Genomic DNA, 27,922 nt, shown 5'->3' with positions numbered 1-27,922 from the left:
TTTCACGTTTAATACGTACATTATTCACAAATCGACTTATCTACTTGTCAGTAAAAAAAAATATAACCTAACATTACGCATACTATTTACAGATGATCTTTGTGCAGATAAAACTCGTAACTGGCTAATCAAGCGCATACTAAGCGCAGTAACGAGACGATGACGTTTAGTTTGTGTTGATCTCTCTGTTATCACCGCGGTCGGTGGCGTCGGTTTTCTAAACTATGGTTTTGTTTTGTTCGATTTATTTCATGTGCAGTAATAGTGAAAGTAGTTCTATCTTTGCAGTAAGTATATGGCCATTGAGATTGTGCTGCTTGTGTCGCATTTGGGGAAAAGGGGTGCAAAAGGATAGCTTTGTATCTATCGCGTCGTACCGGCGCATCATGGCCGTTCGAGCCGGTAAATTTGTCTCGTGACGCGAACATTTCGACGCGTTTTGCTATCCTTACTGGCGGAAGTGGCCGCACTACCATCCAGTGCGTTTTCTGCGGTTCCTTCCACCTTCAGCATATCGTCATAGGAAGCTTCATCGAGCAGTGTGAGTAGTGTGTTGATTGGCCCACCATCTTGTTGCAGCTTTACTAAGTCATTGTTTTTCACAGGTCGAGGACCCGCTTCCGTGTGCACCTCGTACACTGGAGGGCGTTTAGTAGCGATGTGCGTTACGCGCAGTTCGGCTCCGGTTTCCGGATCCCGGTTAACCACATGACGTACGATCGGATCTTTCGTGCTAGCAACCGGAACCATACGCGGCAGTTGCATTAGTGTATCGTTTGTGTTTAAACCATAGGTTTTAACCTTGGAGTGGCCCTCGATGATAAGGTACGGTGACCAACGTTCCGGAGTCGCTGGTTGTTTGTAGTGTGAAAAAATCGAATCGGTCGTCATGGCTGGTGGAGTAGGCTGTGTCGTTACCATAGTGTGTGTTGTGCTGGATGTGCTCGGTACCGTCATTGTCGGGCTTCGCGTGGTCGTTGTCGACATCATAGTTGGCAGGTGAGTACTTACTGGTGTTACAAACGGACCGGCATGCGTGACATGTTGGGTACGAATATCTTTATTTAATTTCGGGGCCGTATTAATGCTTTGCTGCAGCGGTTGCGATTGAAGGTACTCAGTGGTTTGCGGAGGATGAAAGATCGTTTGGGCCATGGCGTTGATATTTTGTGCATCGTAGAACCCACCGGAAGTGTACTCGGTCACCGTACTGCTCATAGCGGTTTTAGTGAACGGATAGGAATGCTCATTTTGTAGAATTGTCTTCAGTAGCGGTCGCTTTACAGTGTCACCGGCCGGGGTTGTTAGACGAATCGTCGTGACGTACGGTTGTTGTTGGCGGTTGAACCCACTACCACCCTGCAGCTGTGGTTGATGATGATGATGAAATTGTGCCGTAATGGGTTGAGAAATGGGTGGCTCCGGATGTGGCTTGCCAGCTGTGGAAAAGGTGAAGAAAACGAAAAGTATTTATATGGTGGAAAATGTAAAGGAATCGCAGTGCCACATCTTACCAGCGAATTGTCCTTGATAGGAGCTTGCAGGACGGTATTTGAAACCATCTCCCGGTTGTGTATCGACTCGTTGAGAGGCGGAAGTACTACCACCCCAGAATCCAGCCCCTTCTATCCCGGCAGGATAGTTGTTAAGCGGTGGTGGCATCAGTACGGTATGGGGCAATTGATTCGGACCTGCAACCGCATGATGTTGATGTGCCGCCGAGTAGTAATTACGGCGCACGGGCAAACTGTTCCATTCCTTGGTGACGCCGATCGTCTTTTTTGACGGCACGCCCAACAGCAGGATGTCGTTGCCGGATGTTTTATCCTTTGCGCCGTCTGACCAGTAGCGCACTCGGTCCAACACCGGTGGACTGTAGTCGTACGTTGGATCATTCTTCAGTGGATCACCTCGTCCTACCGGCAACCATTCGTTGTATTCCAACCGTGGCGAGTGAAAGTTTCGAGCTAAATCTGTTGGAAGTCGATAAGATATGTGGTGGTTAGTTACGATAGAACTCATTTGTGCCTTGCAACAGATGCATTTGGCAACAGCGAATAGGTAATTAAACATTTACATTTGATCGAAAACGTCACGATAACTAACGTTGCAAACAATAAGTCTTAAATTCATTAGACACAATGCTCAGTACAATGCGTTCAGGTGTCACTATCATGCTGTGGCTTCAATACGAGGCTTTGTTTTGTCTCTATAATAATCATACTTCTTCATTACCTGCCCGATTTGCACGAATTCATTACGCACCAATTAAACGGTTCCTGCACCTAATTAAGACCATCAGTCGTTACTGCTCCCTATTCCGAACTTCCATTGTCATTGGTTTTATTAGGATGCGATGAAGAATGGAAGTGAAAGCGTACGACTAAACTTTAACGTGTGCTTAAAATAAGTTCACTGGATGATCTGTCTGGACGAAAAGACCTTGAGACTTAACGTTTAGGGTACCTCGGTACTTGAGAATCTTTTATTTGTTTTCATGCTCCCCTGAATCGTGGAGTTTTCTTGTTTGAATTGAATGATAAAAATGCTTTTAATCTCCTCTTTAATATCGCTGTCAATGGCGTTTCAATACAGATTTTTAGGTATGTACGAAATGGAACATTCCACGTCGGATTTTAAACCAAAAAGTTTTTCAAAGATGCTGCTCTTCTTGCGAGCAATAGATGTGAAAACCCGAACCCGATTGAGTGTGGTCTCTTGATGAAAATTTTAAACATTCGATCAGAAGAAATGATGAAGAAGCAACGGAAAATGTATAAGCAACGACAAACTCGCCACCTTTTTTTTCTCTAACGATGTGATCATACATCAAGTACTTGCGATGGAAAGTCTCGTTTATGGAAGCCGTTCGGTGGTAGGCACAGGGGTTTGACACGCTGGGAGACAACAATGGCCAATAAAAACACACACACACACACAACACGATCCTCACGCCAGTTCGTATTGCACCGCAGATGGTGAACTGCGCAACTGCACCTGTTTGGGAGCCGGTTGGTAAGCGATCTTGAGTACTTCATGATCCTAACCTTCGGAAGTGTGCCACCATCGCCATAAGCCACGGCAAAGGCTGTTGAACTCGTCTGCAACACACTACAGTGAGCAGCAATTTGAGCAGCTGTTTGAGTAAGTGTTGCGAGAAAATTTGTCAAAATATTAGGGAAAAAATGAAGCTTTTGAGAAGGTATATGAAGATATTCGTAAGACGATAATGATAATAATTTGAATATGTTTTAAGTGAACCGTACTTAATGTTATAATGTTTAAAACGCACTGTGCGGACCCTGTTGGGCCCTCGAATGGATAGATTTCCACTTTCAACTTCTTGCTCGCCCTTCATACAACCACCCTAGGTCATGGCTAGGGTGCGGTATGAACCATTGAACTTTACCGCCTTTTCGTGGCTACTGGTTCGTGGTCATGTTGAATGTTTGGGGATCCGCCACCAGTGAAGTATGTTCAATTACCATGCTCCAACCGTTTCCCTTTCGCAACTCAGTCATTCACTCCCCAGGTGCTCCACGAATGGGCGATCACTTTTCTTGCAGTCAATCACGTCGCCCTTTCATTGAGGCACACGCTTGTGTCTTCAGTCTTGGGAAGTTACCGTCCTGCCGCCGTGTGTGCCATTCTGCTGCTGGATGTTTGGGAAATGCATTATTCCCATCATCACCAGTTGGTTTGGAAGCGGCATGGAGCAGAGGATGTTTATTTTTAAAAGTGTCTTCTCCCTTTGTCGGGACGTTTCTCTTTGTTGTGGACGAAAGAGGCCCAGCAAGAAAAGCAAGGAAAAACCGATCGCCTTGTCGGTTGGCAGTGTTACCTAATTGGTCGTTTCTTCTCCATTTTATTGCATCCAGTGCTTCTGCTGGATGCTTCCCTGGTTGCCTCGCAAGCTTCTTACTGCGCGGAACGCTTGTTTTTCTCCTTCGCGCACTCTGTGAATGCGATGTACTTCCGCAAGTATCAACCATCGTGGCCGTGGCCGTTTGCCGCAGAAGACAAACGGAACACAATTGATCAGTGCCATTGGTACACGGGCGGCACGTAATGAGCGAATTATGGCCACTGTTAAATGATAGTTGAATGATAAATCTTCCCGACCGAACAGTTGGTTCCGCGTCAAGGGCAAGGTGGTGGAGGTGATGCAAGAAGGATGCTGCAGATAGAAAGTGACAATCAGCTATGAGCATGGCTGGGTGTTCCAATGGTTTTTGGTGCCTGGTGGTTTATCGTACGCGGAAAGCTTGTGGTCTGTCGAAACACAACCGGTAATGTAGACATTTATCCCGGAGTGATAAGTTGGCAAAAAAGCAACCCATCTTAAGGAACGTGATGAATGGTGAAGCTTTGCTGCTCTCTATTAGCCAGCTCACTCTTAGGAAAATAGTGGCCACATAATGTGATTTATGTGTATGAGCATTTTCATGGGAATATACGTTTATTTTCTTTAATGTTTTATTTCCTACCTTAAAGAAATTGTTAAATGAAGGTTTTGGATTCTTTTTTGTGAAATAGATGAAGGGTTCGTCGCTTGTTCAACTGTTGATGTCTTTTGTTTTGTGGTGCAGTTTATATGTTTTCCTCAGCGAATTAAAACCTTAAGTACCAAAATATCTTTAATATTGGAGCAATAACTTATTAAAACGTTCTCAATTTAAGTTTCTTCATGCAAAAATAAATTCTATGTAATGTAGAAAACATGAAAAAAAATTATGTTCGATGTGCATTTAATATGAAGGGTTCGTCGCTTGTTCAACTGTTGCTGTCTTTTGTTTTGTGGTGCTCACTCGGCGAAACATTCACAGTCTAATGAAGGAAAATTCTTGTTTTTCTTCTGTTTTTCTTATGATCCATGTTTACTACTCGACTTCATTCAACTTTTGCCCGTCCCTTTTTGGCCTGCATTATACGCAGCGCAATGAAGAACGCTTGGTTCGATCGTTTCAGCCGTGGTCATGCAGCAATGGGCGGTTATCGGCCCATTCATGTACAACATTGGGAAGCGCACGTATGATACACACGATGGCCCGTGGCTATCAACCATTGAGACATGCAGCAGATCATGTCCACATGTCGCAATCACCGCCCGTCCGTAGTCGATCTGCTCGACTGTACGGTGTGAATGAAGTACAAACAGAAAGCACATAAATGGTTAAGTAGCATAAACAAGTCTGTACCCGTGGGTTTGCGAATCCCGAAAGCTCGCCATCTAAAGCAATCGCTCAGCGCTGGGAAAACGAACGACACCGTCCGTCGATAGTGTCGCCATTTGCTGGCTGGGGTAGTTTCACTAATGAAATCAATAAAATATTTTAGTTGATTATCACGACACCCAGCCGCTGCCGCACAGAATGGGCTGTGCCAGCGCTGTACAGTCCAATCGCAATCCAGCCTGGGAACCAGATCCCGTGCCGAGCGCTCAGCGTACGTATGCCAAGACCTTAAGACCCGAACGGTGAGTTCAACTCTCCCAAAATGGGCCTAGCCCGGGTACTTGCCCCGAACCGTGCCACGGTCCGCGGTGACCGTGGCCCTGGCCATGGCAGTGAATGTGCGAAACGAATCTCTCGGCTGACCGGACGGACCGAGGGCGCCTCTATTTTCTTTATCAGTTGAGCAGCACACGGGCCGAAATGTTGCCTTCAGCTGTACAAAATGGTCTTTGCCGAGAGGTTTTAACCGATATCGGCTGTCCCTGTAGCCGAGCAACATTGTATGCTCGAGCCTGGTAGGTTGGTTTCCGATGATCGTGAAGCCCACCCTGATCTGCCCATGTGCGGATTAGGCACGGGGTTTTGAGTGAGACCGTTTGAGCTTTTGCCATAAAAATAGATCGATTAAACTGTTACTTTCTGCCGCAGGTTGTATGGAGCATTGTGTTGTGCGATTAAATGGATGTTTAAAAAGGATTTTATTCGTATTAAACAAGCCAAATTTTCTATTCCCCGTCTCACTAGATTATTTTTTCTAGCAATTATTTAAACCAAGTCAGAAAATAGAGTCTTTTTTGTGATGTTTTAAAAGTAGTTGAATAAAAAATAAAAGTACCGTTATTGAATTATGTAAAGAACATCTGATAAAAAATGTTAAGTTAAACACGAGTCTTCGGCAAATCATGGGAACCGATTTGCAGAAAAATGTGTTTGAACTTCAAAAATTTTTGCTTGGAAATTCGTTGATTGGTTGGGCCGTAACTTCGTTATTATATATTTCTGATACCTAAAACTTCATAAATGCAACAACTTTTCAATGCAATTAATACCTATGTTGTTATTATTATGGTTCTACTATATTTTCAAGCGCTGTCAAGCCATCAGCACTCCATCACAAGAAAGTTGTTTTATTAGTACAAAAGTGTCTCTTAATCTATCGCTCACTTGAGAGGAAAAAAAAAACAATAAAGTTTGTTTTACTTACCGTTATTGAAATCATCCCTCGGTGCTTCGTTCGATGTAATGTCATGCGCTAGCAACGTTTCCACGCTACCATGCCCGTGAGCATCGGTCGCTTCCGCGCAGACAACAATCAGCAACACAGCACACGGCCACACTCGGTTGCGGCGCATCGCAGTTGTGATTTACGGCGCTTATTGTGTTAATCTATGCACAGAAGAGTGTAGAAAATAAACATATTAGACTTAATGGAGTAAGCAATCCGATTGCGATCGAAGCTATCGTATCAATTGGTGGCCTCAATTTATGTTCAAAACACTTTCGTTGGTTTCTCATTTCAAGCGCTGCAGTCGCTTTATCACTCATCGTTTGCGATTTGGAGTGTTTTTCAGCTGGATGAGCTTTTTCGTGCTTATGATCGATTATCGTGCACTGTCCCGCACTTTGTTGCACAATGTTTACCACCTGCGGTTGTACATTTCGATTACAAAAGCGCCCTGTGCTTAATTTTCTAATAGCAAACGATGTTTAAATAGCTCCTTGGCAGCATCCAAAAGGTGTTGTGCAAAGCTCTCGACGATCAATCGATTTGCATTTCCTTACAGCAAACCCACTTAATGGTCAGTGCAGTTCGGGTGAATATGGCGGAAAAATAAAAATGAAACACTTTAAACACACCAACACCGAACATTAATCAATATTACGTAAAAGGGCTGATCTTCGATGCAGATGGTTAAATTATTCACACCCAACAAAAGTAGTGTTAAAAACCCTTCAAACAACAACAACAAAGCGCCATCTACTTAACCACCCTCCAACACCGGTAGAGTGTGTGTTTGAATGTTTTAGCTTTTTTTTTTGTTCTCTATCGACTCGTAATTGAATGAAAGTAAAAGTTTTCATTTCGCACGCGCAAATCACTGGCTAGGGGTAGGTGTTTTTACCTCCCTTAGCTACCTAGGGTGTTTGTGTGTGAGGGTGGGCCAATAATGGATCAAAACATATCGGATAATCAAATCACCTGTGGTGTAAATTCGTTCCAAGCTGATTAGAGTTAATCGGTCGGCAGGCTTTCTTTCACGTTCGGATGAGGCAACCGATACGAGGGAAGAGTTTTCCTCGCCCAAATGGGCGACCCGTACACTGATGCCGGAAGCCTCTTTGCCGGGTCAAAGAGATGATTAATAGAGTTCGATACGAAAGAGGGGGTTTTGTGTGCGGAAGGCAACAAACTTGCAAACACTTGTTGTTTTTCTTCTTTTCCCTAGCGGAGAAAAGTGACTACATGATGCTGGCCTCTAACCGACTGCAATGGGGTAAACACTAAAGAGCCCTAAATTAGCTGTAATATGAGCGGAGACGAGGATCGTTCGATTACCGAACGTTGGCTGGGCGTGCTAAAATGGACGGTTATCAGGTTTTCCACCACGGCAGACCGGATGAGATGGGAAGGTTGATGTCTAATGAGTTGGTTACGTTAGTTACGAGATGGTTTTGTACAGTTTTCCATCTTCGTTGTTTTCCACATTGAAGAGCGAATGGTTTGTTTTTGTCTAGTAAATATTACGCAAATGACAAACATCCGATGTATCCTAATGTAATGCAGAATTTTTGAGATAAAGTATTAAAGTATCACAAATTGCCACTTGAACTCTAAACCCCTCTAAGAATGTTTTCGATCAGAAGAAATATTTTTGAAATATTAAATACAATAAAATTTAATATGATTGTTTTTATAATCATATTTAAAACCCCTGTAAAGTACACATTTAAAACACTTAACGATTTAATTTTAACTCACCTTAAAAATAATTAGCTGCTAACTGCTGCGTTACTGTAACGGCTGCACGGGTGCACCTTATGGGAATTCACTTCGCTCGGCTAATGTATCCAGTTTTCGCTGACGGTAACGCATAACGTTCAAAGCCGTTCCTCAACTACGGGTGACACACTGGCCGAGTAAGGAAGTCACGAAATCCGTGGACAAATAAACCATCACGAGGTCGATTGGGGCGAGGTGTGGCGAGACGCGGTGGAAAAGAAGTAACAAAAGCAAAAAGGAAAATAAGTAAACAGTCGATCACGCATTGCGGAGGATGTAAGGAAAAAGTGGAGCTCATGTTAAACCCTATTTAGGGATCATATGCATTCGGCTGGAAAAAAAAGATTAACTGCAGGCGGGAAGTGCAAAAGAGCGAGAATGAATGGCGACAAATGAAAGTGAGATGAAAGGGCGAGAAAAGAAAAACGAGAGAGAGAGAGAGAACTGGTGAAAAAAAAACAATCACTTCATTAAAAGTCACTTTGAACTTGACCGAAATCAATATTTTCTCAAGACCACTTTCGTCAACGACAGCGGGTTCGAAGGGTTGTTTTTTGTTGTTTTGTTTGTTATTTTTCCTCAAGTAAAGCGAGGGCGCTTAACGATCGTTTCCGAATTGTAGATCATTTGTTGGCACATGGTTCGTGAGTAGTGTTGGGCGAATGAAACATAAAAAGAACAAACTCCAAAACAAAAAAAAAATCCGTTCACACATCACACACGCATCAGGCAGGCACACAGACCGATGGTAGAGGAAAGTCTCGACCATAAACACGTGTTGCTTGTCCTGAAGGAAAACACGATCGATTATGAACGATGCACACGATTGTTTGTAGGAGTTTTCGTATTGTTTTCGTACTGTACTGAGAGATAATTGTCATGCTCCCTGCGATCGTCCAATATTTTTGACATTTGTTCAGATTTGTGTTCACTTTCGTATTTCATTTATGTTTTAGTACTCTTATGTGTCTTTGCTAGCTCAAAGGTTACTGCTACAGATTCTCATTTTTACACAATTTTTTTTTTATCTTCTACTGCTCTACTGATGAACTTCTTCACACAATTCCCTGCCTGGGGGATGCATCGCTTGGCGCAACATTATTCATTCACTATGCCTACACCAACATTACCGCGCTCAATCAGTGAATTGTAATTAATACATCAATAACCATCCGCTGCTACACGTTGACAACCCTTTGCTGTTTTTTTGGCCCCTTTTTACCAGTTTTATTGAGCTCCTGTTTTTTTTTTTGCACAACCAAGAAGTTCCCGGAATGATTTTTGAAGGTTCGATCTGCAAAAGCAAACCTTTAACGGCTTGCAAACCGGAATCGAACGGTTGGCAAGAAAAATCACCTAGCGGTGCCTTATAGGCTGGGCCGGTTTGGCGTTTTTTTTCGGCGGTACGTGGATGACGATTTTTTTTCTCCTCCACGTGAAACATGACATGAAACGTTTTTATGTGCCGTGTCGATCTGTATTTTTTTTCAATTTAGTTTTTGCTTCGTCTTATGCTGGACCCGCGAAGAACACAATTGTTTCGTTTGGTTTTTTTGTTTTCACTTTTACTTGTGTTTTGCACTGGATCAGGGATAGGCGTACGATTGATGTTAACTTATAGATCACATAGGACACCGTCAGTTTAATTTATCTGCAGTAGACAGTTTCGTACAAACAAATAGTTTATTTTTCCCTGAATTTAGTTGCATTACTTTTGTGAAATTAGCAACCAAAAGACGTAATATTTTCGAAGTACAAACTTAGCACAACACACAAAAAGGAAAAACATTTTATCAGACACAACAATCGGAATTGTCTTTTATTAATTAATTACATTTTCCTTCCACTGAACAGTTCGTTCCATCCACAAATCACAATTAAAAGTTTTTTTACAGTCACAATAAAGTCACCAAGTTTGAGTTTCAACTGGCTCTAGATACACGAAAGCAATTTCCCAAGGTAGGAAAAATCATCTCCCTTCCAGCACTCAAATGCACACCACTCCGTTTTCGTTTCATTTTATCAAAACATCATAAATAAACACTCCGAAAAGCCATAAAACAAATAATGCACGTCAATTTCATCATCTTGATATGGGCACGATTCAATAAAACTAACCTATTTTCTTTTCGTTTTTTAGCTGCCAAAACCTAGCACTTGCAAAATGGAAAAACAACTTAAACCATCACACATCAATATCCACAGGACACTCGAGGAAAAACGTACAAAAAAACGCACGCACGCGAATATTCGCACACCCGTCCTTAGCGCGTCGTTTTATCCTTTCTTGCTTCCTTTTCTTGCCCCCTTTTCGGCCGATCGACAGGAAAAGTGTCTGCTTGCGTATTGTTATGCTGTTGCAGATCGAATGATCGCTTGATTTGAAAATGAATTAAATTTTAAATCATGATCATCATCGGCTGCCGTCGCCGTTTTTGCTGCTGAGCGCTGGTGGTTGGTGGTTGTGTTTACCCCTTCCCCAGGTTAGGCCAACACCGGCATTGCGTGTGGTGCAGCTTTCCGTCTCATTCCCACTGCCCGGAGTGTGCTTAAACGGGCCCCGTTTCCCATTTGGCGGGGAGACAGCATTACGGTGGCGTGTGGGGATGCCCACACCGTTTTCATTTTCTTTCGCGCTCTCGCGGCATGATCAGTTTGTGGAAAAGGTCTGAATGGTTTCTAATGTGTTTCGAACACGTGGTGTGTTTTTGCTTTACCAAGCAGGTATCTTTGTTAAGCAATAAGTGTAAATGTTGTTAAATTTTATAAGCATTTTTTGTGTTGATTTCAGTATGATTTTTTAAGAAGCGTCAGTGGGTTCAGTTTGTCTACTGAAACGATCATCTTTCTCTTGTCTCTTTCGTGTAATTTCTCTTTGCCTACTGGCAAATTTGAGCGTAACTGAGGAACAATCCTTTTTCTAAATGGGAAAAGACCATTTTTGAGGTCTCCGATGACTGAGGTAATTGATATTGGTTTTCTTTAAAAATCATGAAACTGATCTTTTTACTTCTGTGTGTGCTCCTTACGTTATTTAATTTTGATATGTAAGCAATAACAGTTAACAGGATATTTGGCATATTTCCCTAGATAATATTCCCGTTTTTATGTGCTTCTAATTACGGCTTTCTATCAACTTATCAATCACATCTTTCGCAGGCTTTCTCTGTGTTTGCGTTTCGCGCGTTCACAGTCGCTTTCCTTCACTCTCTTTCGTTGGTGTCTTTTGTCGCCGCCGCAGCTATTGCTGTCATCTTCCATTTGTCTTGAGCCGCGCGTGTTTCGCTCTCGTTCGCGATTCTCGCTGAATGTCGCAGCTGACAGGGCGACAGGGCGGTGGACCTAGGACAGTAAAGGGTTTGGATCGGAATGGGGGTTTTTTGTGTTTCTTTTATGGCCGTTTTCGCCCGGCTTGTGGCCCGGCTCTTTTGTCGTTGTCGCAGCCGAGTTTGACGTTTCTATCTGCTATCCGCGGCCCCCATCTCGTGGCCGTGTTTATAGAGTAATCGGTTTACTGCCGATCGTTGTTTTGTGCGCGATTGTTTCGCACTGTTCGCGATCTCGTCGCACCCGTCACCCTTGGTGTCTGTGCCACAAGTGTATTATTCGCATTTTCTAACCCACCAACCATGGTGCGTTTGCGCAGTAAGGCTACATAAAAAAACAGCCAAACCCCCGCGTGTCGGTGCGTGTCTGCATCATCTTCAAACCGATCGACTCACGATCGGGTCATGACGGGCACGAAAACGCCCAGCCCGCGCAGAAATCGCTTTTGCTCGCGAATTGTTGACGACTTGCGCCTCTTGATTTTTTTTTGCTATGCTTTTTTAGCCTATAACATGCGTGAGACAGTGTGGTGGGTGTGTGGGTGATGAACGATCACGCGTGATCGTTTATCGAGCCTTCCCAAACACCTTGAGGCGAAAGAGATGGTTCCCAGCGTTTACCAATCATCTTCAAGGGTTGTAGATATAAACACATACTACACCACATGGCACGTAGTACCCTTGCTGTGTTTTCTTCATGTTCCGTTGTGGGCCATAACCCCGACGGAACGGATCTTGAACGAAATGCCGAAAATGGACCGATCGGAGTTCAATCGCGCTAGTTAACCTTTACCTGAAGCCCCGGTAACCTGAAGTGCTTGAAAACACTGTCACGATCAGGTCGGAAGTGAGGCATCGGTGACAGCGAGTGTACATTTGACATAAAATTTTTATATCCTCATTCTACCGAAAAGAGATCAAAAACTTCAATATTTTGTTAAAAAATAATTTAATTGTGACAACTTTAAACTAAACCAACTGCTCACTTTACACTTTTACTTATCAATCAACATTTGGTTTGGGGTTAAATGTGCATAGTAAAAAAGACCAATTGTGGCTCAGTTACCTCATTATGATGGATTTTCCCATCATTCATTCACACGAATAGTGACTGCAGCTAGCTAATGTGGTATGAATTTATGTATACACCTGTTTGAACATTGAGCGATGATACTTCTTCCCGCTGTTGGAGCTTTGTCTGAACAGTGCCTGACTATTTTGGGAAAGAAAAAGAATCGTCAATAGCAACTCAATGCATCTTTTGATGAATATCTACATTGGCTGCAAATTGTATCGTGTCAGATATGCTTACTCGCCCGTCTCTTGCACTTTATGATGATCCGGAATTGATGTGCAAACATCTTACAACGCACAAGCTTACGAAACGAGCTTGTATAACGTTATGCTCCCATGCACTATCGCTCGGATTCACCTGACGTGTCAAGAGCGTTTATTACGTGCTTAGTATGCAAATTTTACAATACTTCTTATGTATGTCCGGTTGATGGCAAAAGGAATACACCGGTGCGCTCAAGAAACACTTTACCCAAGCGAGCCAATCGTTTGTCGCAATGAAATGAAAGCTTGTCACTATAATTTTACTGACGAATCACTGACAGCCGAGGGTTGTTATTTGATTGGTCACATGTTGGAACCTTTGTAGAAAGGGAAAATCGGTACGTGAAACAATGCACCATCTTCTCTTTGTGGGTTGAAAAAAAAATGCAATAGTCCTTTCTGGGACACAACACGCACAAGCTAAAAAACACCTTCAGCGATTTGCAGAGAGACAGCGTGGAGGAACATTTTTGCATAAATCTATGAAAGTTCAAACACTGGTGACCGTTTTGTGGTTGGGTGGTAGGTGAAATAGTTTCCAGCGATCACTTTCTTTGGCCTTTTGGTCATCGACCGGGAAGCTCAACACGAAGAAGCGTCCTGCTGCAAAATATTCAATAAACTCACCCAATTCGATGCATCCCATCCGCAACAACCGTATTGGCGGGGAAAGACATTATGCAGCACATGTGCCGACGTATTGGTGGTGAAACGGTTACTGCTAAATGCGATCGTCGACCGTTTGCCGGACCGGTGACATTTGCATATCTCACCGGCACCTTCATCAAAACCGGTGTAGAATGCCGATCACGTAATGAAGTGAAAAAGTGACAAGACGAACAAAACCAACGAGGATCGCTTTCTACCCACGGTTGGCCAAAATAGATTATTAGCCCGGTTGGATGATATTATGTGTAGGTATACGCTTCATATCGGGTGCCAAAACACGCTTTCATTTAGTGCTTTGACTAGTTTTGGAAATTTTTTAGCCGATCGAGATGGCCGAGTAATCTCTATCGAGAATGTCACACGTGATGCCATTTGGATAGAGTTGCATCAAGATTTTGCTGGTTGGCAACGGAAGTAGATTAGGTCATGAAATCAGTTCAGAAGGGGAGTCACATGCATGGACTCCCACATTTATAAAAGTAAATCCAATGAGAATTCCCGGGGGTTTTTTTTTTGACGTAAATTTATGTAATCATGTGCATTTTCACGATTCTCTTGACACGGTTCAAACGTAATAGCATCAAATACGCTGTGATATTTAGCATGTTGGAGAACTCCAAACGGTTATGAAATGCATTTGGTGGGAACAACAAAAAATCCTCTACTATGAGCTATCAGTATAAACTATTGAGTTTAAGAGTTCAAAAACTTCCAGTACTTCGACAAACTAGAACATTTTGAAAATTTTGAGGACAACCTTTTCCGATCAAAATACTTAACTTGGTCTTAAAACGTTTATTTTTATCAAATTTATGTATATAAGTGTACTTACCGGTCGATAGGTCTCACTTAAATAATTTCGATACGAATTATTTACATTTCAAGTACATTAAACGAATTGTACTTTTTATTTGCGCAATCAGTTGTTTTGTTCATGTGTTGTGGGGTTTTTTTGTTTTAATAAAAATACTACATTCTAACAGCTAAAGTTTTAATTTAAAACATTACACACAAAAAAAAGAATTAAAATCACAATGCCGACCCCAGCTTCGAGCAGTGTCGGAGAGACTTCAGAAGAAGTAGTAGTAGTTGTGGTAGCTGTGGAAGTACTAGCAGCAGCCGATAGTGCGATAGTTGTAGCAGTTCCGAGCATACCCAAAAGCTCGTCTATCGTTCCGGCCAAAGCTCACCGCTTCCGTTCCGATGTTATGCGGCTACGATCTTTACGTGAGCGTGATCCTCGGGCGAGACGACGGTGCGAGTCGTTTTGAACTAAGCTGCCTTATTCTTGGTGGTTGTCGGGTTGGTTACCAAACCCCAAAAACAGTGAGTTGTGAGGACGTTAAACGAGCATCGCCTTGACGCCACTGATCGGCGGTATCTCCTTCACCGTACGTCGGAAATCCTCCAACTCACAGCAAAGTACGTACCCGGCACGAGCATCCTGCCACGCATCGTTTTCGTGAAGCTTCTTCAGCCATGAGATCTGCTCGCACAGGCTCGTACAGAAGGTTCGCCTCTCGCGCTCCTGCTCGGTCTGTGGCGATTTGCCATAGATGGCAAATGCAACGGCTCGCTCCTGGGAGCGTACCACCGTCCAGTGTAACTTCGGTACCGGGAAACGGTTCTCGCGCACCAAGTACACCTCCGCACTCTGGTTGTGCTTGTCATGCAGCGTCATGACGCCGTGTGCCCCGGTGTAAATCTCTACCTCGGACACCTCAAGTGCGCGAATGTCCTGCAGTAACCGGTCGAGGTTCAGCAACAGATCGCGATCCTTCACGATCTGGTAGTTCCAGGCCATCTTTAATACTGAAAGATACTGTCGGTGGGTAAGCAGCGCTTCGTTGATGTATCGGCGGGACTCGATTTTGGGTGCATTTTTCACCCCAAACACGGGCCGGAAACGTTCGGCCTGATCGTTTATGTTGAGCGCTTTGCTGAGATCCACCTTGTACCGTTGCGTCGGATGGTAACCGTGGAAGTAAGTCGCGTTGTCCTTTACTTTGAGTGCCAGCTGTTCGATGCTGTTAGTGCCGGACTTTACTTTCGTGTGGATGAAATGAGTCCGTCCGATCTTGACGTCATAGCATGCCTCGCCCAGGATGTACGATTTGTTGGTGACCGGATTGGTAAAGCCGTACTCGATCGAGCGCAAAGTTGCCGGACAGCCACGCACCGCCACAATGATTTCCTCGATCGGACGCTCCTTACACGCCAAAGCCGACACAAAGTTCTTGTCCATCTCGTTGACCACTGTACGGGTGAATGGAGAAAAGGAACGCTCCCGGTTTAGTAGACTGTTGCTATTCCTGAGGAAACTTAGCTACTTACCAAACGTTTTATCCTTCTTGCATCGAGCCCACAGTACCTTTTCGGAGGAGAATTCGCGGAAATAGTTGGGTGAGCAGGAAAGTACCACCTCATCACCGGTGGCTAGCATTATCTCATCCGTGTCCTGGCTGTCATTTTCGGGCGAGATCAGTACACCGTTCTTTGTGAATATCAGCGGTGATGAGTAGGACCAGTCTGGCTTCAGCGGTACGATGCAGTTACGTTCAACCGCTGTAATGAGAAATTGTCGGAATAGAACTGATATTGCGCTTTAAAAGATTGCCTGCGTTCAACGATCACGCGAGAACGTATTCAAGGAAAGAAAGAATTATCCAAATTGTTGGACTTTTTTAAAATTTTATGGAAATATAGTTTGCTTGGTTTTACTGAGCAAACTGGATGGAAAAGTCCAACTTGGAGCAAACAGATGAAAAAAAACCCGAGGGAAAACGTGTGCCCTGTTTACAGTCCAGTCCCACTGATGGGTAGCATTTGTGGTAAAGCAAAACATATTTGATACGCTGATTGCAGATCGCACTCGGATCGAAGGTCAGCAGGCGTGTAAATACCGCTTGGTTGAGTGTCAGCAAAAAGGTAAGTAAGCTGCTTGAGTAACAGCTACAGTTTTTTTCAACCTTCGCATGCCCAATAGGCGCTTGCGTCAAGATGTTATCACAAGCGATTTTTGATTTCGTGTAGACAAAACGAAGCTTCAAGAAATGTACACCAAGAAGATCCATCATTGGTGTACTTTCGCAAGTCACGATGTACAGCAAACGATGTACAGTAAATGCTGATGTGTGGATTACTTTGTTGCAGTGGATAAAGTTGCTCAGGATGTCCCATATGAGAAATTGTTTGATCGTGTACACTCATGCTTTAGTATTTCACAATCCCCCTCCGAGTTCTGGTGGATGGCGCTCGTACGTGTAGGAGATCACTTTATAAAAAAAATGGCCACTAATTGAAGGCATGGTTTGCCCCCGCTATCACGTACACCATTCATCGCTTGTCCATCACACATACCCCTATCATCGGGCCGCTATGTGCAACACTTTTCTTTTCTTTGTTATGTTTAAACATTTCAATTGCGATTTTACATAAATTGTTTTTCATTTGACCTTAGCGTGGTTGCTTCTGGTCATCGCCAACACCGTCGTCGTCGTCGTCCGGAACGGCAACGCTGTCCGGATGACTGGATGCTGCCGGTGTAAGAGGTTCTCACACAGCTACACAAAAACCCGTGTAGCGAAAGGTGTGCGATACTTTGTCGCTTGGCAGGCGATCGGTACGGGAAGTTGGCCCACCGCCATTCGAGCGCTTGCGGCAGCTTCATCGTCACCGATTTCGTCACTGCCCTGTTCGGAACGAGAGAACGGTAGCACGAATAGCCGGAGACGCAGTGGCGCGGTCGCTGTTATTTGATTATTTCGCGCCGTTAGCCTGTTCCGTCCGACAAATCATCGCAAGCGCAGCGCACACTCACGCTCTCACTTAGCAACCAGCTGTTTCGGGAACGTGGTGCGAACAAACCAGCGTTTGCCACGATGAGATTTCTGTTCTTCTGTTGTGTCTAGTATGTGCCTAGCAAGGACGTCCTGGAAGGGGAGTCCGGCGCAGCGTTGGATTCCCCGAACGGACAGAGAATGTTTACGGTAAATGATGATGCTTTACTTAAGGCACGCACGTGTACTGATTGATCTTGACGGGTCGAGTTCTAAGTTCTAGTGTGGATTCAACCAGCACACAAGAGGTTGCGGTGCGGGCACGACGCATCTTGCCGATCGTACCCCGGGTACATACGGCTCGAAACGAATGGCGCTGCAACTGGTGGGTGTTGCAGTGAAATTGCTCAGCATCATGCCACCGTCCACAACCGGAGGCAATGCGCAATTGGATAAATGGATGCCTGCGCTCTGTTGCATTTCCTGAACTGTACCGTCTAACAAACGACCGGGACGACTCTCCGGGCCGTACGAACGAGTCGTGACGTCCGAGGCACCACACGGGTACGAGATTCGGCGCTGCGACTACAAACATTCTCGAACACACCCACTTTTGAGTGAACCCGCGTAAGCGTGAAACGTAAGCGTGAACTAAAAACGAGCAAAGCGAGAGTAGAACCGTACCATTTCCGGCCGCACGATGGCGCGCTATTTGCAGTGCCAGCAGCAGTAGCAGCACTATCAGCCTGTGCATAATGGGAACGATGGGCGTATCTGGGGATCACTTGCAGTGCGCTGGTAACCAGTCGGACAGACGGAACTGTTCACTGTATCACTGGAGCTGGTTTGGGTTTTGTCGTGGCCGCTTCCGGTCGACTGTTACTCGCACACACGATCACCTGGAGCACGGGGATCTTACTCGGACACAGTAGACCCACGCGAAAGCGAACATCCGTTCTGACAAAACACACCAGAATGACACAGCCACAAAACACACACGCACACGGTATCGCGATACGGGAACTTAGTTTTGCTGTAGGGAGTCGGTTCACTGATCCCAGGACGCTGTGCAATGAATTGGGCACGTCACACGGACCTTGATACGGGCGCACAATCTTTGACACACAGTGTTTCACCCACAGCACAGCCACCTGATGCAAGACAAGCAGAACAATCAAGACAAGACCGTGCTCGTAGCAAATCGTCTTCAATCGTTCGTACGAAATATCGGACTGCAACTAAATTGCGAGATGTCGGTTGATCAGAATTTATACGGCTTGCGCTGGTGTAAGTGTACTGCCGGGTGCGCTGGACACCATCTCACCCGTTGCGGGCTGAGCGACGGGAATCCATCAGCAAGCGGGTACAGTGGGCAGTGCTCCAACGGTGCGGACGGTGCATATATGAATGATGATCATTGCGATCGCGGCTCCACTAGTAGTGGTCCAAGGGATGCCTGGACCGTTTGGTGCGAGAGCCGGAACGCTCCGCGTTCTGAGATGCGTGCTCTGGCCAGAGCGAGAGCAAAATGACCCTAGTTTAGTGTGCAGGGGAACCGTACATCCTGAAGCTGGGTGACTTCAAGAAGATCCGTAATGCTGCCGTCACTGAATGATCTCTCAATGATTAACAATTCTTGCAGAACAGCATGGAGCCAGAGAGAAGCGTGAGATGAAAATCCGGGTAGGAAATAATTGATAGATTTCTCACACTGGATGTGGACACCCACCGAAACAGCGGACAGTGGTTGATGCTCCAGTTTGTGGTGCTCTTGGCAATGAACCTACTTACACAGCGCAGCGCTGACAAGGGATGAAAACTCACGCGCACGGCCACTGATAACGTTCCGCCGAGAGATGGAAGGATCAATACGGAGAGATAGAGCGACAGCGAACTCTCATTTTGAATGAATAGCTTGCAATGAAGCTATTCGCGCCATTTACTGAGAAGAGGCTGGTTAGTGGCATCATCATTAATCATAATTTCAACCCCAGCTGGGTCTGCTGTCGAATCGATACACATGTCAGAATGCTGAGCAGAAGGTAAAGGAACTTTGGACGAATAGCTGGCTACTAGTCTACGTTTGAATTTCCCCAGTGCTTTTTAGCCACCGGAAACGATGGACCACCAATTCACTACCATCATTCGCACACCTCACCTCAAGTGATATCTGTTATCAGTGGACTGATAATAACGTTTTTGGGTACGTTGACCATGAATGGTACGGTAGGTGGTAGGATTGGTAGTAAATTCCTGGAAAATAGATGCTCGACCCATTATCACTGAAACGTGGCATCACATCTGACACAACCGGAACAGTGGGCCGAAGGTGTCGATGCTGCAGGAAGTACAACGAAAAAAAGGCGGATGAAAGAATTACAAACAACAGTCTTTAGAGCAAACCGGGCATTTGATAACAACTCGCTGCAAAGGTGGGAGGTGGAGCAAAAGGGCGCAATTATAACGCACGGACCAAGAGTGTAACATGGTCCCTACTACTCTTGCTCCACTCTGTTTGACCCATTTGGTAGGCAAAAACCCGCGATCCTGCTGTGGTGGTTGCGATACTCGCGAAATACGACGATCCATCAGACATCGGAGCGTCCTTGGGAAGTTCATTAGGCATTGAGGCAGTGGCGATGCATATAGTTGAGCAAGCTGTTTGTTTCTTGGCATGATTATTCATGCTGTTCTCTTCAGGCAATGCACATGGAAACATCTGCATTTCTAAATGAGATTTATTTTATACTTGTATTTAGACTTGGAAATTAATCGTTCGAATGTTCTGGCGCTTGGAGTTCTGAAGTTCTGGACAGTTCCGTTGAACGATTTTTCCAGACTGTTTCTGACAGTGTTACGAGATTGACACACTACTTCAAACTTGGTGCGATGACTTCCGGTGATGACTTCACTTCCATGGGCATCTTGCACATGGAGCGACATTAAGCAATCCAATGTCCCCAACTTTCAATCTATAACGGTATGCATTTGAAATGGAATACCGGAAACGTTACCGATCTGGAATGAAATTTCCCTTTCTCTTGGCCAGTTCTTCTAGATTTCACTACCTCGTCCTGTCTAACGGGCAAGACCATCCAACCATTGCGTAATGGAATGTTAATTTAAAACCCGACACAAACTCCTTCTACAGCAGCACTTTCTCTTTCACGTTTCTAGCGTTTGGGGCAACGATGGTATTCGCTTATGCATTACCAGCACGTCCTCGAAGAACTTTAATATACCTTCCCGGCGATCAGTTCCGGAAGCGCATGCGTATTCCCTGATAGACCGATTGCGGCACGTAAGCTTATAGTGACAGTGTTGATGCGTGTTGCGCATATTGCACGTTACGGTACTTGTCTGGTGGCCGCCGGTACGGAACCGATGAGAAGGGCCCTTGTCATTTGCCATTAGTGTCAAGCGTAGTTATTTCTTCACTTTCATCGCTCACAACTCGCACATGAATGTGGCCAATATGCGCATCGCTCTCACGCTGCTCCTCACGTGCCTTCGTCCACACTGGGGGCGATTATTGCCGTTGAACAAACCTCCGCTGCCAGATTGCTGATTTACCGGAATACACACCAAAGTACTGAATTTCTCCAAGTGGATAACAGCGCATGGAACGCGCTTACTCATGCGCTCACGCGGATGTGCAGGAATATGATGATGATGGTCAAGAAAATCGGTCGCCATCATTGCCAAAAGTCAGAGTGGCGTCCGATCAATAAAACGTATGCAAACCGTTTAGCAACTTATTCGTGATGCTACGCTGAGGCATTGGGCCCTTTCGTTTGGGTAGAATCACCAATTTTAATCATGTCAATTCTGCACACGATTCTATTTCGGGTACGGCTCCCAATTCTCGCAGAGTCATCGAACGATTGATCAACATCTCTTTGAATCATTGATAGGAATGGAAGCTGCTTGATACTTGCAAATCAATATTCAGTAGTAGAATCCTTTAAACATCTTTTTATGTTGCTTAATGATTCTGTTTTTTTTAATTTAATCTAAATTCCTTGAGGGTATATGGTTTGATTAAAGATTTAGATAAAGATACAGAACCACACCTCCCCACACCAATTTTTCAGAACCACACCTCCCCAGTGCATAATAAATTCGTGCTCCATAGAAATGCCAACCCCATCAAGATAATTTTGCGCACGCAAATAATCCTACCATTCTGTCGAGGATCATGCAAATTCCGGAAAGGCGCTCTGCCCAACAACACAGTCACAGCACATTCAAAAAGGGGGCACGCTCCATACTAATGCACAATCCCGAGAAGACCCTGACGAGCGCGATGGAGTCACTACGGGTTGTCCGAAAAAAAAAGGTCAGGCGCCGATCGCTTTTTTTGCAATCGCTTCCTCTTCGCTTGCTGCCCATGAATGAATGTATGAGTTCGTCTGTCCGCCATATCCCCAACTCGGACCGGGTTAAAGCCGCTTTTGACCGCATCAAACCGCTTCCGATTGGCGGTGCGATGCGTCCACTTCTGTGAACATCGATTGAACTCCAGAATTGATGGCCGGGGTATGTGTGTACACCCGGGAAGGACGGAAAGGGTTACAGAATCTGGAGCTATTTCTGATACTCCGCGCAAAATGACTCCCACGGGTGTGTATTCTTCTCCACTGGAGCTCGTGTCGTTCGTATCGGTAGTATATAATTGGAACGACAATTCCGGCCCGCTCTTCCCGCCATGGACCGGGGTAACATCACGTGTACGCAGTTCGTCTGAGTCAATTGAAGATGGTCTAAATTTAAGACTTAATTTAATAGACGCGTCACATTTCCAGCTTGCGGATAGCGTCGAACACTGTTCGGCTGACAAGGAGTACATCGTCTTATCATTGGCCACCAACGTATGCCGAATCATTTTGCTTGACTATGAAAGCAAAAGACGATCCCGGGGGTCTGTTTTGGGATTTGTTTTAGCAACAGATCGGATCGGTGATTCACGCCGCTGCTGGTGTTAAGTTACCGACGAAACTTTCAATGCGACCGATCGGATTGTATGTAGAAAAGAGCGGGTTTGAAATTAAAATCATTTTCTGGAAGGGTACAAATTAAAAATTACGCAATCTACATACTAACATTTGATTGTGACATTTAAACTGATCCTGGGCAAATCTTGAATATATTAAATCGTTTAGACACAATACAACAAACGGTTTTACGCAAAAAATTGACAGTGTTCGCAATAAGGATCCTTCCTCTGTTTTGTTGTCCATGCGGCAATATGGCCCCAGTCTGGTTTGTTGTGTAAATTAATTGCACACATAGGAGACACCCTATTAAGGGCTATATTTTGCTAAACTTTCAACAAACGGTCGCATGTGCACGCGAGGCCTCGTAGATGTTATTGACCGAATGCTGCTCCGCCACCAACGTAAAAACCCGCGTGTTTTATGTGATGATGATTGCTGTGCCTGATGCGCACAGTGTCACATCATATCATACGGGCGAAAACCAGACCAAAACCGGGTGTTGTGGTGTTAGTTGGATGCAGCAACCCATTATGGAGGCGGCTGACCGACTCCCGGTTTCGTGGGCTGTACATACCCATCGATACAGTTCTTGGAATTTGGAAAAGTGGGTGTTTTCCCGCCCAATACCACTGGCCCCCCGGGATGCCTTACGTAAAATCGTCCATCCCTCAGATGAGTAGTACACCGATACCGATATAAGACGCATGATCTAAGCGCGAAGTTAACCGGCATCACCATGTACGGACTGTCACCAGGTTTGCCGGTGATAACTGTGGCAGTGTCCCGTGTGCACCTTTTTTTCATTTCCTTTTTTTCTGGATTGTTCCACCCTGGCTTGTAACTGCCGGTGCGCTATGGGACATTGCCAGTTGTCCATCATCGTTCGTGGTTTGTAACCGGTGACTAGGACCTGCTCCGATCGATCGATGACAGATTGATGAATAGACCGTACCGATAAGGCAGTGATGTCACTCTCTTAAAGGGAACGTGGCGTGAAAATTTCGCTTTCATTCTCTCACCATTCCGCACGAATAAAACGATCACAGATACGGCGGAACGGACAAGGGGATGGGACATAAAAACTGAAAGTTGCACCTGGTGGCTTGTTGCGTTCGATTGATCTCCTACCGAATCTCGTTCCTTTGTCGTTGTCCACCTTCATCCACTGCTTCTAATGGCGACGGTGCACTTCTTTTTACAGCTGCGGATGGGATAGGTGATGGATCGGAATGTGGCACGCAAATGTCATACTCGTGTGAGTTGTTGGATCGTGTGATATTTCCCTTTTTTCTTCCAGGCGGACTGATAATGCGTTCTATGATTTCTTATTATAAGATCTGTTTTTGAGGAGATCGAATTGATTTGAAATCCTTTTTATAACCATTCGACCAACAAATCGATCTTCTTGGTGTACTAGCTTCCTAGACTTTTGTTCCACCATGTCCCCGGATAGATTAAAAACTAATGATTTGATGTATCTCACAGGAAATAAGCAGCAACTTAATACTACTGTTTTGTTTCATATCTTTTATTGCTTGAGGTGAAAAAACTAGAAAAAGGTGAAATATAAATAAACTTGACGAGACAGTACTTCTGAATACGCCCAGAAAACAGCTCTTAACGAGCCACGTCTCTTGAGACATTCCTGAGACACACTTGCATGCCATTTTGTCGTCTGGGCAAAGTGTGTTGAAATATTTCAGCCATTGAAACATTTCAAATCAAAATTTGAATGTCGTGAACGGTTTCTTGGGGCAGCAGTGTGATATTTTCTGGTACTGCACCTTCGCAAAGAATAAAGAATTATGTACAACAGCAATCTAATCGTTTGATAAAATTGAAATTTATTTTCCAAACTACACATAAGGTTGATTGCAAATATTTACAGCACGTTGGAACTGTTGCTCAGCATCCTACCGAAATACATTTATCAATATAAACTCGCATCGCAAACGATTCGACTCATCGTGAGGCTCATTCATTGTGATGTGCTGAATGCTGTCTACATTCAATGGGCTTCTGTTCTGTACACGTTGGATAGCATGATCGTTAATAGACATTACAACAGTTTAGAATGCTTGCATTGATTAATATGCGTGACAGTTTAATCAAATACAAAACCACATCGTACAGGAATGTACTGTAATCAATGCTTTGGCAAGGGGCGCAAGTGCAAGCCAAATGTGGGATGTGTTTAAGTAGAGTTTATATGTATTGAAAATGTGAAATAAGAATCATCATCTATGTGCTAACAACAAACAGTTTGTGGATTATTTTCCTCGTTACACGTTTCCCATACCAATTTCTGCTGGTCGCTGGTCGACCAGCGTTCACATCGTATGATGATGTCTCATGTGTCTTATTTTCGTTTATCACAGACATACATTTAATTCAAACTGACCATTTCTTCCAATCAGATACCCGGCCGCGGATGGTGGTGGTATTTAAATATGGTTAACCGATGGTACCCATTCCTTCCAGCAAAGTTTCCTGTTTCTGGTTAGTGCTACATCCCTTAAAACTAATCACTTAAGCATCTACAAAATGTGGCACTGCAGTCTAGTTTTCAGCATTAGCGCAAGATCGATTCGTATGGTACGGATGCAATCGTTTGCTGCTGAAAAGGGGGTATATGTTTTGTTTTGTTCCTGTGTTACATGAAGAGATGTGAATCTTAAGTCTAGTATAGATAAAACCATTGATCATAATTGAGTTGAATAACCTGAATTCTCTTTGAGGGAAGAATTGCTGTAGTTCTGATTCTAAAATATTTCTTCTCTTCTTCCACAAATCTTACACTCTATCTTTCTCGTACGCACGTTCGCCATTGCGATGTAGTTGAATGTTATACAATCGTTACATTACTTAGCAGCATTTTAACTCCTTTCTCTAGGCTTAACTAAAATCCATACCCCTTTGATTGCACACCGTCCTTAGAGGTTAATCACGCGTAGAAAAAAAAAACCGTTGAGGACGCAAACGATTAGCTACGAAATGTATGCGAGTTTGAAAATAAACTCCTACTTCCGGACACATCACTATTCGTGTCATGGATAAACGTGAGAAGCAAGATTTTGCATGCGTTTGTTTTTTGAGATTGTCTCAAAAGATCGTTCGGTATTTGTTCCGATTGCATCCCGCCTGATTAACCTTCCTAAGGGCTGCGGTGTTTCATCGGTGCCGAAACGAACGCCTGCAGGCTGAAGTAACGCTGCGTGTCACCGGTCGTAACGCTGGTAACGTGGTTGAACTGGCACGGTTGCGAAATTTGTGACTTCGGCGGGAGCACGATCGGCTTCGGACGCTTCTGTGTCTTGCGCTTTCTGCCCGGTGCCGACAGGGCAATGTTTTCCGGATTGCTCGTCAGCTCCTCTACCCGGACCCACATTTCACGGGCCGCCTGGTTCGAATCGAAGCTGAAACCGATCACTTTTCGATGATCTGCGAATGATAAAGACACAAATTAGCCGTCAGCGTGCATCAGGGCGAAAAGGGGGGCAAAGAGACGCGTTACCTGCTGATAGACACATCGTATGGAAGGCGGCCGCTGCTACCTTGTAGTCGGACAGGTTGTCGATGGTATCCTTCCAGAGGGCGAAGCACGTACCACGCTCGGCCAGCACGAACGACACCCTCGGTGTGCAGCGGGACCGTGTGCTGCCTTTGTCGTGTAGCAGCACCGGAATGCCAGTAAACACTAAACGCCAGTCCTCCTTACCGACGCGCTCGTACAGATTGGCCAACGAAGAGCTAACGTACACCTTCGCACGTTGAAGGAAAAACACGTGAAACGAAAAAGAAAAATGGCATGGTAAAATGTTTGCAAATTATTATTCATGCATGGTCGGGTTAGAGTGAACGAAACGATGAGTCTTCTTTTGGGGCGTTGGGATGTTATAGTTCCTCATTTTTCATAATAGAAGCACCATTCAACCGGAAGCGTATGGCACAGGAGACGTTGCAAATCGTATTGAGGATTTTATTTGCAATTTAGATCGACGAAGAGTTGCCTTCTCGTACAGCATATGTTAATAGTGGACGGGAGCCTAGTTCTTCTTGGAACTCGTTGGTAGTCCTAGTACTAGGAACTCTTCCGTCAGTAAATTCCACCAACTTGGTACGTGTTTTTTGCATCTTTTTTGCTAGCATTTGACTGCTTCTTTTTGCTTCATTTTGTCCTGCAAAACTTCAACCCTGAATGATTGGAACTGTTCAGGCATGATGGAGTGGTATCCCAGTGTGTTCCTTTTTACAGCCAACCAGGCAAACCACCGCGAAGGATGTGTTACACCATAAGGTAAAAGTCAGAACAGCAGCCACGGGCGAAAAGTTTATGCTAAATGTGTTTGATAAAGTTTAGCCATTTTGACCTTTTTTATGGTACTTTATTTGTAGCAGGCGTGTTTCCTGCCAACCGACCAACATACCACAAACCACACACTGTGGCCGTGAACGATTGCTGCCGCAGATTTAGGACGTTCTCCGGATGCTTTTACGGTGTAAAACATGCTCTACCCCACGGGAGTGCACCTTCCACGCCGGCTCGTATGTACATTTTTGCACCATTTTCAAATGCTAATAATGGCACATTTTGTTTCCATGGGGTGGAGCAAAAAAAAGGACCACCGAGAAAAGTAATGCTATCTTTTGAGGAGTTTTGTTTGTTCACCAATTTGAAGACTTTATAATGAAGCAAAGCACGGCAAGTGCAAATGAATTACGCGTGCTGATTAGTAGGGGTAGGGTAGTGGGTTGATGCTGCTGGTTTCATTTTCCAAAAACATGCCGCATAACCTTACTGGATGACTCCACTGGGATGGTCGTTATGGTGGTTGTTTGGACCAGGCGAAAAAAGACGAAGCTCGCGAGAGTATGAAGAGAAACGAGCAAAATTGTTATGATGCTTTACTTCAGTTAGGTCGCATCATTTTTTTCTTGTCCCACCATTCATTCATCGTAATGGAAGTGGTTTTACGACAGTGTTGACTAAAAGCAGTAACCAATTCATTAAGTCGTCCGTTTCGCTTAATGGTGATCAATTAAATAGAGCGCATTGTAAAGATGTGAACTTAATTTCTCTTAGTGAGCATTCTGTTGGATCGTCCAGTTTGTGTCCTAATAAACGACAAAATTTATTTGCCCTAAAGATCATTTTATAGGCGTTACATGGATTAAAATTTAAGAACTTTGCAAATCAAGTTAAATCCGAATTTATCTGCAGTAAATACATGGATGTTGTTAGCATGTTTGTATGTCATCTTTTCTTCAGCAATACAAAAGTAACGCAAGATGATTCGGCAAACATTCAATCGCTTGATTGGTTCCCTATGGGGTTGTATAAAATCAGTGTCCCTTTCCACAGTTCTCCATCATTTTCCGTTCGAAGCTGTTGTCTTTGTGCTGGCAAAAAATTTCTTCATCTTCCCCAAAAAAACGCAATCAGCGATCATCTTCAGACTATCAGCGAACCGTCGTGCCCTGCTGTGGACGTTCTTTGTTAGTCGCACGAGGTGTATGCCGTTTTTTTGTCTCTATGCAATGCCTGAAGCATATTCTCCATGCACCTCCAAACTGTATC

At 44.4% G+C, this 27,922-nt stretch overlaps 3 protein-coding genes across 8 annotated transcripts in view; all 3 read right to left on the bottom strand.

Moving 5' to 3' along the window:
• Positions 1 to 91: 91 nt before the first annotated feature.
• On the bottom strand, positions 92 to 10,955 carry LOC125761555 (uncharacterized). Its single transcript, XM_049422775.1, has 5 exons — positions 10,354 to 10,955; positions 8,215 to 8,364; positions 6,439 to 6,620; positions 1,515 to 1,973; positions 92 to 1,439 (listed from the first exon to the last, which is right to left on the bottom strand). The coding sequence occupies exons 3-5, from the start codon at positions 6,584 to 6,586 to the stop codon at positions 385 to 387; spliced, it is 1,662 nt and encodes a 553-aa protein (XP_049278732.1). The 5' UTR covers positions 6,587 to 6,620; positions 8,215 to 8,364; positions 10,354 to 10,955; the 3' UTR covers positions 92 to 384.
• Positions 10,956 to 14,437: 3,482 nt separating this feature from the next.
• Positions 14,438 to 18,752, bottom strand: LOC125761561 (uncharacterized). 2 transcript variants are annotated; one of them, XM_049422783.1, is made up of 3 exons: positions 18,032 to 18,752; positions 15,903 to 16,160; positions 14,438 to 15,824 (listed from the first exon to the last, which is right to left on the bottom strand). In XM_049422783.1, the coding sequence occupies exons 1-3, from the start codon at positions 18,099 to 18,101 to the stop codon at positions 14,911 to 14,913; spliced, it is 1,242 nt and encodes a 413-aa protein (XP_049278740.1). In that variant the 5' UTR covers positions 18,102 to 18,752; the 3' UTR covers positions 14,438 to 14,910. The 2 variants fall into 2 exon arrangements, with proteins under 2 accessions (XP_049278740.1, XP_049278741.1); XM_049422784.1 differs by having other exon boundaries at positions 15,903 to 16,133; positions 18,032 to 18,750.
• A 5,413-nt stretch (positions 18,753 to 24,165) lies between these two features.
• The window catches only part of LOC125761563 (uncharacterized), a 51,169-nt gene continuing 47,412 nt past the window's right edge, over positions 24,166 to 27,922 (bottom strand). For all 5 annotated transcript variants that reach the window (XM_049422790.1, XM_049422789.1, XM_049422791.1 and 2 more), the window contains 2 exons: positions 25,859 to 26,105; positions 24,166 to 25,785 (listed from right to left, as the gene is read on the bottom strand). In XM_049422790.1, the coding sequence (XP_049278747.1) occupies positions 25,499 to 25,785; positions 25,859 to 26,105 (534 nt within the window). In that variant the 3' untranslated portion in view covers positions 24,166 to 25,498. The remainder of the gene's footprint in view (positions 25,786 to 25,858; positions 26,106 to 27,922) is intronic.

The sequence above is a fragment of the Anopheles funestus genome, chromosome 2RL (genome assembly GCF_943734845.2).
Source record: "Anopheles funestus chromosome 2RL, idAnoFuneDA-416_04, whole genome shotgun sequence".
In the NCBI taxonomy this organism is placed as follows: domain Eukaryota; kingdom Metazoa; phylum Arthropoda; class Insecta; order Diptera; family Culicidae; genus Anopheles; species Anopheles funestus.
Note: the sequence above shows the minus strand (reverse complement) of the source record. Positions and strands in the feature narration are given on the sequence as shown.

What these genes read in the sequence shown, in the direction of transcription:
- LOC125761555 (XM_049422775.1), bottom strand. Translation starts at nt 6,586, where the DNA reads ATGCGCCGCAACCGAGTGTGGCCGTGTGCTGTGTTGCTGATTGTTGTC. An exon ending in GAGGGATGATTTCAATAACG is followed by an intron (nt 1,974 to 6,438) that starts GTAAGTAAAACA and finishes GACTTCCAACAG; the next exon opens with ATTTAGCTCGAAACTTTCAC. An exon ending in CTATCAAGGACAATTCGCTG is followed by an intron (nt 1,440 to 1,514) that starts GTAAGATGTGGC and finishes CCTTTTCCACAG; the next exon opens with CTGGCAAGCCACATCCGGAG.
- LOC125761561 (XM_049422783.1), bottom strand. Translation starts at nt 18,101, where the DNA reads ATGCACAGGCTGATAGTGCTGCTACTGCTGCTGGCACTGCAAATAGCG. An exon ending in CCATCGTGCGGCCGGAAATG is followed by an intron (nt 16,161 to 18,031) that starts GTACGGTTCTAC and finishes GCGCAATATCAG; the next exon opens with TTCTATTCCGACAATTTCTC. An exon ending in CAAGAAGGATAAAACGTTTG is followed by an intron (nt 15,825 to 15,902) that starts GTAAGTAGCTAA and finishes TCACCCGTACAG; the next exon opens with TGGTCAACGAGATGGACAAG.